Source organism: Heliangelus exortis, chromosome 26 (genome assembly GCF_036169615.1).
Source record: "Heliangelus exortis chromosome 26, bHelExo1.hap1, whole genome shotgun sequence".
NCBI lineage: Eukaryota > Metazoa > Chordata > Aves > Apodiformes > Trochilidae > Heliangelus > Heliangelus exortis.
This window is the reverse complement of record NC_092447.1, coordinates 944,652-957,177: the sequence shown is the minus strand read 5'-3', so window position 1 is coordinate 957,177 and position 12,526 is coordinate 944,652. Positions and strand designations below refer to the sequence as shown.

Here is a 12,526-nt window from a genome sequence, read left to right as displayed (position 1 = left end):
CCTCTGCCCTGCACACAGCCTTTTCCTGTGCCCACCCAGTTGGTAGAGTGGCTTCTTGATGTCCTGGTGGCGGGTGCTGGGGACAGCAGGCAGGAGCCCAGCAAAGTCCCACAATAGTGCCAAGATCTGACCTGGCTGTGGGTGCCCTGACACAGTGCTGTGCATGCTGGGAGCCAGAGGGGTGGTGATGGGCTGCAGGCAGAGACCTCGGGGATGGGAGTAGGGAGAAGCCTTGCTCTGATTCATGTAGCTCCTCATTTCCCATGCCCTGAGCCACTGGTTCCAACTGTGATGCACAGCGGGTCAGAGCATCCCTCTCTTGGCCAGCCCTGTGCCGGGTTATGTCCTGGGCATGGCTCCATCCTGGCCACGTGGGCACCTGCCCTGCACCCCACAAATACCAGCAGCTCAGGAGGAAAGGTTTCCTTAGCTGTTAATTGAATTACATTGCCACAGAAAGCCGAGAAGTCGTAGCTCATTAGAGCCTCTGGTGTCCCATTAGAGCAGTGTGTGTTGCCTTTGCGGATTCCCATTATCATATATTACTGCGGGACTCGGCAGCGCTGTTTGTTTATGCATTACATTTTTTTCTGCTTACCCAGGCTGCCCCCCAGCCTGCGCTGTGCCCACTGCATAGGGAGCCCCCCACGTGCCCAGCAAATCAAGGCTTGGCTGCCAAAAGAGCCACCATGCTGCCCGTCCTCTGCGCTGTGCCGGATGGTCCTGAGCACCCAGGGCTGTGGGCAGACACCAGCATAAAGGGACACCCTGTCCCCAGGGCCATCCCTGACTCAGGCTGTGTCCCCCTGGGTGCTGCAGCCTTATTGGGAGCATCCTGGTTCACATTTTCAGGTGGCTATGGGGAAAAAAAATTATCTCTGGCATCTGTAAGGCAAAGGCAGCCTTGGTGGTGTGAAACCACACTCTATGTTCTGCCCAGGTTTATATGAGTGAATTATGCAAATCTGTGATGGAAAACATTCTTCCTCTCATCCTCGGGAGTGTAAAACCTTAGTCAATAATTCATACCCGCATGTCTCAGACTGGAGGCTTTCTCTTCATTATAGTGTGCGCTTGGTTATTTGTCTTTCACGTTTTATTGTCTACCCCGGTGTAATGCTATGCATTATAAAATTTATCTGCTTCATTATTTTATGATCCTGAGCTGTATAATGCGGCGAAACGGTTCCGCTCTGGGCTGCCTGGCCTCTGGCTGAGACCAGCACCCACCGCCCCGCCAGCGGGGTCTGCAGGCTGTGCCAGGGCCGGCAGCCGCAGGTGTCACCTCCCGTCCCCCGGGTGACCCCCTGCCTCCCCACAGTCCCAGCCATGATCACCTCCCACCCCAACACCACCATCGCCATCAAGGGGCAGAGCAAGGAGCTGAACTGCACCGCCCGGGGCGAGCGGCCCATCATCATCCGCTGGGAGAAGGGCGACACCGTCATCGACCCCGACCGCAACATGCGCTATGCCATCACCACCAAGGACAACGGTGACGAGGTCATCTCCACCCTCAAGGTGAGGGACAAGGGTCTTGTGACACCCTTGGGTGATGGGGCTCTTGCTGGGTGGCAAAACCACATGAGGGTGACCTGCCAGGTACGGTGTGGCAATGGGCAGCGATGCCAGGGGAAGGCAGGGCTGTGGTGCTTGGGGCCACTCACTCTCAAGTGGCTCCTTGTCTCTCCCCAAAACCATTGTAGCTGAAACCAGCTGACCGTGGGGACTCAGTCTTCTTCTCCTGCCATGCCATCAACTCCTATGGTGAGGACAGAGGCTTGATCCAGCTCACCGTTCAAGGTAATTGTTCCCCCATGCATGAGCCTTGGGGTGCAGAGCCTCGCCATGCGGGTCCCCCTGCTTTTGGGGGGCTTCTCTCCCTCCCATCCTCAACCTGCCCATGTGTCCCCAAGAGCCCCCTGACCCACCGGAGCTGGAGATCCGTGAGGTGAAAGCCCGGAGCATGAACCTGCGGTGGACACAGCGGTTTGATGGCAACAGCATCATTACCGGGTTCGATATCGAGTACAAGAACAAGTCAGGTAGGTGATGGCCAACCAGGGTGGTTCCCAGTGAGCACCAGGGCTGGGGGCTCAGCAGGGAGGCATGGGGCTGCCTCCAGGGGAATATATTGTGCATCCTGGTTCCTTTGATGAAGAAAGGAGAGAGCAGCATTAATGAAATATGTTAATTTCTGCTGGATGGGAGCATTTGAAAGGGAATATTAAAGGAGAAAATATTTGCAAGAAGCCAAACCCAGACTGCACAACAGCAAGGAAGGGGGAAGCAGCACCTCTCCACAGGCTTGGGGACAAAAGCCTGGGAGTCTCAGGGACTTTGCCTGCCTGAGCATGGCCCTTGGTGCTGCACAGCCCAGGAGGGGATTGGGGTGCTGATCCTCCTCTGTCACTCCGCCGCTCTTCCAGATTCCTGGGATTTTAAGCAGTCTACGCGCAACATCTCCCCGACCATCAACCAGGCAAACATCGTGGACCTGCACCCGGCCTCCGTGTACAGCATCCGCATGTACTCCTTCAACAAGATCGGGCGCAGCGAGCCCAGCAAGGAGCTGACCATAAGCACGGAGGAAGCAGGTGCCGCTCCCGGCTGGCGGTGCGGGCGTGGGGGCTGGCGGGCAGAGGCGGCCCCCGCCAACCCTCCTTTGGGTGTGTTTTCCTGCAGCTCCTGATGGGCCCCCGATGGATGTCACCTTGCAGCCGATGACATCCCAGAGCATCCAGGTCACCTGGAAGGTGAGCAGGGCTGAGGTGGTGTGTGGGCTTCTTCTGGCTACTTGGGCTTGGCCAAATGTTGTCCCAAGCCTCTGTGGCAGCAGCTTGTGCTGGGACACGGCGTTTTATCCTGGTCTGAGGGCCAGGAAGAATTTCCTGGTCAAAATGGGAAGCTGAAGGCTGGGCGTGCAGCATTGCATGGGGTCCTTGTTAATCATGTTTTATAACAAGCTCATTATCTCGTAGGATGTCTGTGGGGGGCCACAGGAGAGAGGATAAATATGTAAAAACTGAGACGCCGGGTTGCAAAGTGTTTGAGCAAAGATCGATAAAACTTAGAACCAGATTTATTTTTCCAAAGGTGCATAATGAAAAATAAAATTGATTATAAAGTTAGGACTTTGGAATGAACTGGTGAGTCAATAAATTTAGGGTTCCAGCTTCTCTCCCCTCCTCTTAAGCACTGAAAAACAGATTAATGGAAAATAAGATTCATTTGAAAGATAAGTCACTTCGTTTTAAGAGTATTTCAGTAAGATGGATCGCCCTAGCTTTGTAACATAAATTTGCAATCAAGCCTATTGATTTCTTAATGCTTCAGAGAAATATTGTTAAGATTGATCTCAACCCGGCCCCGCAGGTTTTTAAGGCTGTTGGATGTAGGGGGTTTTCCTCCTCCCATTGGGCTGCTCTGGTGGGGAATAGCACTGGGCAGGCACATCCTGCTGCCCCACCAGCACCCTCCCCCCTGGGGACTTTCTGGATCCTTTATCCTTAGCCCAAGAGTGTGGGGAGAGAAAACTGAAAAGCATTGGGAAGAGCTGCTGGGGAGAGGTGGGACATGTGTAAGGTGTAACCCCATGTGACACCCCCTGTCTTGCACACCTTGTTCCCTAGGCACCAAAGAAGGAGCTGCAGAACGGGGTGATCCGTGGCTACCAGATTGGCTACCGGGAGAACAGCCCAGGCAGCAACGGGCAGTACAGCATCGTGGAGATGAAGGCCACAGGGGACAGCGAGGTCTACACGCTGGACAACCTGAAGAAGTTTGCCCAGTATGGGGTGGTGGTGCAGGCCTTCAACCGAGCAGGGACGGGGCCATCGTCCAGCGAGATCAATGCCACCACGCTGGAGGATGGTAAGGCTGACCCTGGCTCTCCCTTGGGGTCCCTCCTTGGGGGGCTCCCAGCTTGGGTGGTGGCAGCCCACCAGCAGCCTCGGGCTCCTGGCTGCACACATGTGGCTGGAGGTCAGGACACCCTGTTGCCGGGTTTCTGGCTTGACTAGTAGGATCTCAAGGTGGTTTTAGACATTGCTGAAGTGCCAGGGAGGTTTCCTTGCAGCAGAGATCACCAGTGGCCCCTCAGTTGTTTTAAAAACAACAAGAAGAAAGTTTTGCAGTGCGTTTGCTCAGCAGTTTTTCTTACTTAATTAAGGCTCTCGTTAGCCTGTCAAACCATGATCATTTCCTGGCTGCATTAGCACTCCTCCTGGGGTATTCAGGGGCCCCTGTTTTAGCAATAGTGTCTTTTCCATAATTATATTACCTTAATTTTGTTCAAACGGACTATCTGTATTAGTTTATTATACTCCGTCCCTAATTACATGGTGCTTATATTTTTACACCTAAGTAATATGAAACAATAATCATTTTCGAAGAGGATTGTTATGGTGATGTATTATCATTTAAATGCTCATAAAAATTAGAGTTACCTCTTATGGGGCAACGGGATCTAATTACCTTGCATCCAGACAGCTCTCCCCTTGTGGGGAAGCACGGTATGTCCCAGTGCCCTCCTTGCCCACAGGAGCACAGGGGTTGCACCCACCTCAGTGCCCCAGGAGGAGCAAAGCTGCGTGTGGGAGGCTGACGCCTGCGTTCACCCAGCCCTGGTGCTCCACATGGTGGCTCAGGGGGTCAAGCAGCCAGAGGAGAGGGGGCAGCAGAGTGGTGGGGTCTCACGTGGATGCCACTGGGGCAACTGACCTGTGGGACGGAGCTTTGTCAGCCTGGCATCTGCATCCTCCTGCTGATCGTCCTCCCCATCCATCCCCTCCTCAGTTCCCAGCCAGCCCCCCGAGAACGTGCGGGCCATCTCCATCACCTCGGACGTGGCAGTGATCTCCTGGTCGGAGCCCCCGCGCAGCACCCTCAACGGGGTGCTCAAGGGGTACCGGGTCATCTTCTGGTCCCTCTACATGGATGGAGGTGAGCGCTGGTGGAGAGCGGGTGACCAGGGGACCCAGCTGGGTGGCAGCTGACGGGCCCCATCTCCCCACAGAGTGGGGTGAGATGCAGAACATCACAACCACGCGGGAGCGAGTGGAGCTGCGGGGCATGGAGAAGTTCACCAACTACAGTGTGCAGGTGCTGGCCTACACCCAGGCTGGAGATGGTGCCCGCAGCAGCGTGCTCTACATCCAGACCAAGGAGGACAGTAAGTGGTGGTGGCCATGGTGTGGGGGTGTGCGGGGATGCTCTCCTCTTACCCTGCTGAGAAACCACCCGCAATAGCTGTTAATTAGAAGCAAGGTGATGGAGCCATGAGCCATGGCTAAGGGAAGGAGCCAGCCCCACGCTGCCCTCGCCTGCTCGGGGTTGCTGCCCTCACAGAGGGTTGTGGCAGTGCTGCAGCCGGGTGCCCACAGCACGCTGTGTTGCTGTGCTGGTGAGGGAGGGGCTGGGGGGGGTGGGGGAACTCTCTGGGTACAGCCACGGGCAGGGCATTTCCCCTTGGCTTTTCTTCTTTTCCTTAAGTGCAGATATTTAAATATTTAGACCCCTGCCTGCCCTACTTTAATGCCATCAGCACGATTCCCCGGGCCCTGGGCTGGCCCTGCTGCCCACCCGGGAGCACCAGATGCTTGGGAGGCAGCTGGCAGGGAAAGGCTGAGCCACTCCTGGATTAAGGAGACACCATTAAAAGCCAATCATGGTTTCTAAACCAGAGCCTGGGCTGCAATTAACCCTCCTGCTTCTGGCTCGGCAGGCGACCAGAGCCACCTGTGGAGAGGTGTCTTGGTGACAGAGAGGTGACCTCTTCCCTGCAGAACTGTCCCCACTTGTCTCAGCGCAGCGCTGGCGTGGAAAAGCCATTGCATGTCGGGGTGCCAGCCCTGCTGTGGGGTGCTGGGCAGAGACCTCCCACTGCCAGCTCTGCCACACTCCTGCATTTAGTTCCAGGTCCCCCAGCTGGCATCAAAGCTGTCCCATCCTCCTCCAGCAGCGTGGTGGTGTCCTGGCTGCCACCGGCCAAGCCCAACGGCATCATTCGGAAGTACACCATCTTCTGCTCCAGCCCCGGCTCGGGGCAGCCGGTACGGGGATCTGTGGGGTGTGATGGGGGAACGCCAAACTGGCCAGACAGGAGCAGCAGGGCAGGCTGATGGCAGGTGTTGGTGGCAGCAAAGGTCCCTCTAGCCAGGTCCCACCGGGTGGTCCCGTCAGCTTTCTGTCCCCTCCTTCGGGCATCAGCCCTGCCCAGCGCCGGCTCCTGAAGGGGAGAGATGCCAGCAGGGGACTGAAAATAAAACAGAATCAAACCTGGCCCCATCCCTTCTTCGCAAGGGAGAGGTTGATGGGAGGTCTGCAGACGAGTGCTTATCAAAAGCTCCTTCTCAAACTCATTTCACTATCTGAGCCTCTGGTTTCCAGGGCAACATAATCTTTTCATCAAAGCAACTGGTAAAACCGCTGGGATCCGATATTGTTTTCTTGGCATCTTGTCAAAACTGTCATTTGGGTAAAAAAAAAAAAAAATATGTATACTATACAATATTCATATAGGTGCCTGCTTGTGGGGCACATTTACATCTGCTGGCCCCACAAGGGTGTGTGTTGGGAGTTGGTGAACTGGCAGATACCTGTGCGTGTTTGCAGACAGAAATGCCCCGTCCCTCCTGGGCCCTGGGGGTCTCAGTTCCAGTGTGGTGGGCCAGCCCTGGCAGGGCAGGGGCTATGCAGGACAGCCCTTCCCTGCACAGCAAGCCTGGGCTACAGCAGCTTTGGCCCCGATGCCATGGATGGGCAGTGTGGGTGCTCAGCCCATGCTGAGTTTTGGGGACCACAGAGGGGTCTTGGCAGCCCAGCCGGGGCTTGCCTCTGCTCCTGGCCCCCACTGCAGCTCGGGGGGCAGCCAGGGAAGCATCCTTTCTTGGGAACAAATCCTGCCCTCACAGCCATCTGTTCCTCGGGCTCTGTCTGGGCTCCCTGAAGAAATCACGACACCATCCGGTTTGTGTCGGCAGCCAGGACAGCCGAGCAGAGGGGAATGGCTGCTGGGGAACAAACCCACAGTGCCCAGGGGGGTGGGGACCCACCAAGAGCCAAGGCAGCTCCCCAGGGATCACTCCAGCTGGGCTGGGGATCTTTGACCTTCCTTGGCCAGCTCCAGCTGGTGGCATTGAAGGCACAAGGCATGCCCTGGACTGGGGATACTGGGGTGCTGGTGGGGATTCCCAGGAGTGCAGTGCCTAGGGTGCCTGAGCTGAGGGTGGTGACAGGAGGGTCCCTCAAGAGGCTGAACCTTCTCCCACCTCCCTCTCCACAGGCCCCCAGTGAGTATGAGACCAGCCCTGACCAGCTCTTCTACCGCATCGCCCACCTGAACCGTGGGCAGCAGTACATGCTCTGGGTGGCCGCCGTCACCTCCGCTGGCCGCGGAAACATCAGCGAGAAAGTCACCATCGAGCCTGCTGGGAAAGGTACGGTGGGTGCTGGCAGCTCGGGGTGGGGGTCCACACAGAGGGGCTGTTCACTGGGCTGACCCCCTCTTGCCCCCAAGCCCCTGCCAAGATCATCTCCTTCGGAGGCACCGTCACCACCCCGTGGATGAAGGACGTCAGGCTGCCCTGCAACTCGGTTGGGGAGCCGGTCCCCGCCATCAAGTGGACCAAGGACAGGTACCAGGGGGCTGCAGCCATGCCGGGGGGCTGTTGCTGCCCACAGCCCCCTTGGCTGATGCCTTCTCCTCCCCTGGCAGCGAGGACTCTGCCATCCCGGTGACAGTGGACGGCCACCGCCTGATCCAGGCCAATGGCACGCTGGTGCTGCGCTCGGTGAAAGCCGAGGACTCGGGCTACTACACCTGCACTGCCACCAACACCTGGGGCTTCGACACCATCATCATCAACCTGCTGGTGCAAGGTGAGGGGGCTGCAGGGGCCCCTGCACAGGCACCACTGCGGGCCTGTCCTGTGCGAGGTGCTGAGCCCTGTGCCCTCCCCACCAGTGCCCCCGGACCAGCCCCGCCTGACCGTCTCCAAGACCTCAGCATCCTCCATCACGCTGGCTTGGATTCCTGGGGACAACGGGGGCAGCTCCATCCGAGGTACGGCTGCTGCCAGCAATGTATTTTCAGACACACCCCTGCACACTGCACTTTTGCCTCTGTGCCTCAGTTTCCCCCTCTCCAAAAATCTTCAGAAATGCACCAGAATAAGGTTGGTGCTTCTGAGCTTGCAGGAAGGCTGCCAGCCCCAACCAGGGGGCTTGTTGGGTGCTTTGGACAAGAGACACGTGAATTGTTCAGGTCCTGGTGGCCAGGGCAGCCCCAGTGGCTGCTCTGGTTCTCCTGGCATCACTGCCACCCTGAACGTGACACTGCAGGATTTGTTCCTGTCCCCAGCAGGCCAGGGGGTCCAGGCAGGCTCCAGAAGCATCCCTTCTTTCCAGAGCCTCCTTTCTGCTCTGATTCACCTCATGAATTATACGTTGAAACAGCTGCACACGGAGGGGGGAGCGGGGAGCCGGGAAGGAGACCTCGCTTACAATTAATTAAAAGCCTGAAAGTAATTACAAGCAAATCTCCCCAGCCAGCAGCCTTTCACTCCAGCGGACTCTGTTGATAAATTTGGTTATAATTGGATTAGAAATATTAAAAACATGCTGCATGTACAAAATAAATAAATAACCGGTGGCAGACACCGGGCTGGCAGGCACGGTGGGTGGTGCAGGGGTGCCCGGGCTGGCCTGGCATGGCCAGGAGAGCCTGTGCCCAGGGACAGAACTGTGCCACCCTGGGAAGGTCCCAATGCTCCAGGTGTCCCCATGCTCCAGCTACAGGGAAGCCTTGGTACTGGGCAGGTGCAAATAGGGAAAAAAACCTGCAAAAAGAGCCAAATCTAGGAATGCATCTGAAAAGTTCAGGACTTTGTATTGCAATTATGGTGGGGGCAGAGATGTTCTGTCCTGGGGGCACCTGTGTCCCTCACCCAAAGCTTTGGCAACCCTGGCAAACCAGCATTGGGCATCTTGTTGGCAGCAGCATAGCAGGTTTGTCCATCCAGGGCACCCTGTGCTTCCTCACACTCCTGTTCAAGGGAGAGGAGATGGTGTGCAGTGACAGAAGCATCTTCCCTGCAGCTTCCCGAGGGAACGGGTTAGTTCTGCCTCTCCTGTTACATCCTGGCACCAATCCATCACATTTCACACTCCTGTGTGAAGCTGAGTGCTGGGGACAGGTGACATGTGGACAGGGAAGGGACACAGGGTACTGCCAGGGTCTGGGTGTGGCCGTCACCTCCTCCCTGGCCCTGCTCCGTGGTGACCTCTCCAACCTCTCCCCCGCAGGCTTTGTCCTCCAGTACTCGGTGGACAATAGTGAGGAGTGGAAGGACGTGTTCATCAGCTCCTCTGAGCGCTCCTTCAAGCTGGAGAGCCTCAAGTGTGGCACCTGGTACAAGGTGAAGCTGGCAGCCAAGAACAGCGTGGGTGCTGGCCGCATCAGCGAGATCATCGAGGCCAAGACCCATGGCAGAGGTGAGCCTGCCCTGCTGGGGCCCCGCAGGGGGACGGGGACATCCCCTCCCCGCAGCCACCCTCCTGACGGCTCCTCTCCCGCAGAGCCCTCCTTCAGCAAGGACCAGCACCTCTTCACCCACATCAACTCCACGCACGCCAGGCTGAACCTGCAGGGCTGGAGCAGCGGGGGCTGCCCCATCACCGCCATCGTCCTGGAGTACCGCCCCAAGGGCAACTGGGTCTGGCAGAGCCTCCGCACCAACAGCTCCAGCGAGGTTTTCCTGACGGAGCTGCGTGAGGCCACCTGGTACGAGCTCCGCATGAAGGCCTGCAACAGCGCCGGCTGCGGCAACGAGAGCGCCCAGTTCGCCACGCTGGACTACGATGGCAGTGAGTGGGGGGACACGGGGATGGGGGGCTACTGGGAGCACCCACCACCCACCCACCAACCCACCCGTGCTCTGCCCTAGGCACCATCCCCCCGATCAAGTCTGCCCAAGGGGAAGGGGACGATGTGAAGAAGCTCTTCACCATCGCCTGCCCTGTCATCCTGGCCACGCTGGGAGTGGCCCTGCTCTTCATCATCCGCAAGAAGAGGAAGGAGAAGCGGCTGAAGAGGCTTCGAGGTAAGATGGGACCCAGAGGGAGAGTGCAGGGGACCAGACCCCAGATCTGGGCTTTTCTGCACAAGCTCCTTATCATGGGATGACATGAATGGCTTGGGCTGGAAGGGACCTTAAAGATCATCCTGTTACAAAGATCATCCTGGTACAACCCCCTGCCGTGGGCAGTGACACTTCACACTAGACCAGGTTGCTCCAGCCCCAGTCCCTGAATATTTCCAGCAAGGGGGCAGCCACAGCTTCTTTGAACAGCATGTTAAGTGTCTCTCCACCATCACAGTGAACAATTTCTTCCTCATGTCTAATCTAAATCTCCCCTCATCCAGTTATGCCTTTAACAGCTGGTAAAAAAACCTCCCCCTTGTTTTGTTTTTTTTCTTTTTTGTGTCTCCTGCACAGATGCTAAGAGTTTGGCTGAAATGCTGATCAGGTGAGTGTCTCAGCTGTGGGTACTTAGCAGTGAACAGTGGGGGTGGTCCTGGATACTTTAAAACCCAGGCTTCAGCTCTGACTTGGGCTCAGAGTGGGGAAGGTTCTATCAGTCTGTCTGCAGCCCAGCAGCCTGGTGCCCTCAGGAGCTGCTGGGGGGTTGAGGCAAGTGGGTGCCAGCACCCAGGCTGGAGCCTGCGGGGCAGAGCTGGGGAGCTGAGCCCTGAGTGACCTCTCTGGTAATGCCCGGCACTGCATCCCCTCTCACCTGGCAGCAAGAACAACCGCAGCTTCGACACGCCGGTGAAGGGGCCCCCGCAGGGCCCCCGCCTGCACATCGACATCCCCCGGGTACAGCTCCTCATCGAGGACAAGGAAGGCATCAAGCAGCTGGGTAAGCACCGTGCTCTCCTGTGGCAGGGGGCAGCACCTGTCAGGGGAAAGGATATGGACCAGTGTCCCATCTGGCCCTTGAGGCTGGTGGTGTCCCCAGGCTGTCCCCTTCTTTCCCAGGGGCTCCATGGGTGTGCTGGGCAGGGGCTAGCAGGGACCCACAGCCATCTCCTGGCTACAGGAGCGGGTCTGAGCTCCAGCTTCTTCCCACAGGAGATGACAAAGCCACCATGCCGGTGACTGACACGGAGTTCAGCCAGGCAGTGAACCCCCAGAGCTTCTGCACGGGAGTCTCGCTGCACCACCCCGCTCTCATCCAGAACACGGGGCCCCTCATCGACATGTCGGACATCCGCCCCGGCACCAGTGAGTGGCTGTGGCCCTGAGGGCTGGGGTGGGTTTGCTGGTCCTGTTGGCAGCAAGGTTGGAGTGCAGGCTGTGCCTGGGAGGAGGTGCTGGTAAAGCAGAAAGAGCAGGGAGGGCTGCAGGGGTACAGGACAGTGTCCTGGCAATCTTAAGGAGGGACCTGCCATGATTCTGTCACCTTTGTGCCTTAGACCCCGTGTCAAGAAAGAGCGTGAAGTCGGCACACAGCACCCGCAACCGCTATTCCAGCCAGTGGACCCTCACCAAATGCCAGGCGTCCACCCCAGCACGGACCCTCACCTCGGACTGGAGGACGGTGGGGTCCCAGCACGGCATCACGGTCACCGAGAGTGACAGCTACAGTGCCAGCCTCTCTCAGGACACCGGTATGGAGCAGGGCAGCAGGCGGGCTCTGCCCCTCGGGGGCTTGGGGAGGGTGACACCCCTGGGTGTCTGCACAGGGGGTGTTTAGGGTTGGTCAGTGGGATTTTCTCAGCCAGGGAGCAGTCGTGGGGTTCTGATGTGTCCTCTCCTCTCCAGACAAGGGGCGGAACAGCATGGTGTCGACGGAGAGCGCCTCGTCTACCTACGAGGAGCTGGCACGTGCCTACGAGCACGCCAAGCTGGAGGAGCAGCTGCAGCACGCCAAGTTCGAGATCACCGAGTGCTTCATCTCTGACAGCTCCTCGGACCAGATGACCACCGGCACCACCGACAACGCCGACAGCATGACCTCCATGAGCACCCCCTCGGAGCCTGGCATCTGTCGCTTCACTGCCTCCCCCCCCAAGCCCCAGGACAGCGAGCGGGGCAAGAGTGTGGCCGTGCCCATCCCGCACCGGGCCAGCAAAAGTATGTACCAGCAGGCATTGTGTGTGGCTGTGTGCTGCTTGTGCTGTGTGCTGTGTAATATGGAGAAAAATAAAAGAATAAAGATGCTGAAGGAGACACTGGCTGTGCAAGGCTGGAGAGGAGCACTCTCCACAGCAGTGATCTTTCAGTAGCAGCTGCTGTGCCTCTGTGTGTTCACTGCATAGGATCTTTCCCCTCCCCTTGCTTTGCTCCTCTACCCCCTTGCTTTGCATCTCTTTGCTTCTGCTCTCCTCACATTTCTTTTCTCCTCCCTTTGCCTTTTGTTTCAAGTTCTTCCATTTTACCTTCATTTCTCCTTCTTCCATATTCCCGTTCCCTTCTACATCTTCCATGTTTCTCCCATTACTCTTTTCTACACTAATTCT

At 57.4% G+C, this 12,526-nt stretch overlaps 1 protein-coding gene across 3 annotated transcripts in view; it reads left to right on the top strand.

Annotated features, from left to right (window-relative positions):
• Nucleotides 1-12,526, top strand: part of DSCAML1 (DS cell adhesion molecule like 1) — a 79,122-nt gene that overhangs the window by 59,619 nt on the left and 6,977 nt on the right. For 2 of the 3 annotated variants that reach the window (XM_071769105.1, XM_071769106.1), the window contains 21 exons: nucleotides 1,322-1,521; nucleotides 1,707-1,803; nucleotides 1,917-2,045; nucleotides 2,430-2,597; nucleotides 2,686-2,756; nucleotides 3,633-3,873; nucleotides 4,798-4,944; nucleotides 5,018-5,173; nucleotides 5,914-6,053; nucleotides 7,286-7,439; nucleotides 7,520-7,637; nucleotides 7,718-7,881; nucleotides 7,967-8,065; nucleotides 9,307-9,495; nucleotides 9,580-9,867; nucleotides 9,948-10,103; nucleotides 10,500-10,530; nucleotides 10,805-10,923; nucleotides 11,136-11,288; nucleotides 11,480-11,674; nucleotides 11,829-12,140. In XM_071769105.1, coding sequence (XP_071625206.1) covers nucleotides 1,322-1,521; nucleotides 1,707-1,803; nucleotides 1,917-2,045; nucleotides 2,430-2,597; nucleotides 2,686-2,756; nucleotides 3,633-3,873; nucleotides 4,798-4,944; nucleotides 5,018-5,173; nucleotides 5,914-6,053; nucleotides 7,286-7,439; nucleotides 7,520-7,637; nucleotides 7,718-7,881; nucleotides 7,967-8,065; nucleotides 9,307-9,495; nucleotides 9,580-9,867; nucleotides 9,948-10,103; nucleotides 10,500-10,530; nucleotides 10,805-10,923; nucleotides 11,136-11,288; nucleotides 11,480-11,674; nucleotides 11,829-12,140 — 3,327 coding nt within the window. Of the gene's footprint in view, nucleotides 1-1,321; nucleotides 1,522-1,706; nucleotides 1,804-1,916; nucleotides 2,046-2,429; nucleotides 2,598-2,685; nucleotides 2,757-3,632; nucleotides 3,874-4,797; nucleotides 4,945-5,017; nucleotides 5,174-5,913; nucleotides 6,054-7,285; nucleotides 7,440-7,519; nucleotides 7,638-7,717; nucleotides 7,882-7,966; nucleotides 8,066-9,306; nucleotides 9,868-9,947; nucleotides 10,104-10,499; nucleotides 10,531-10,804; nucleotides 10,924-11,135; nucleotides 11,289-11,479; nucleotides 11,675-11,828; nucleotides 12,141-12,526 lie in introns of all 3 variants that reach the window. The other variant, XM_071769104.1, reaches the window with a different exon arrangement.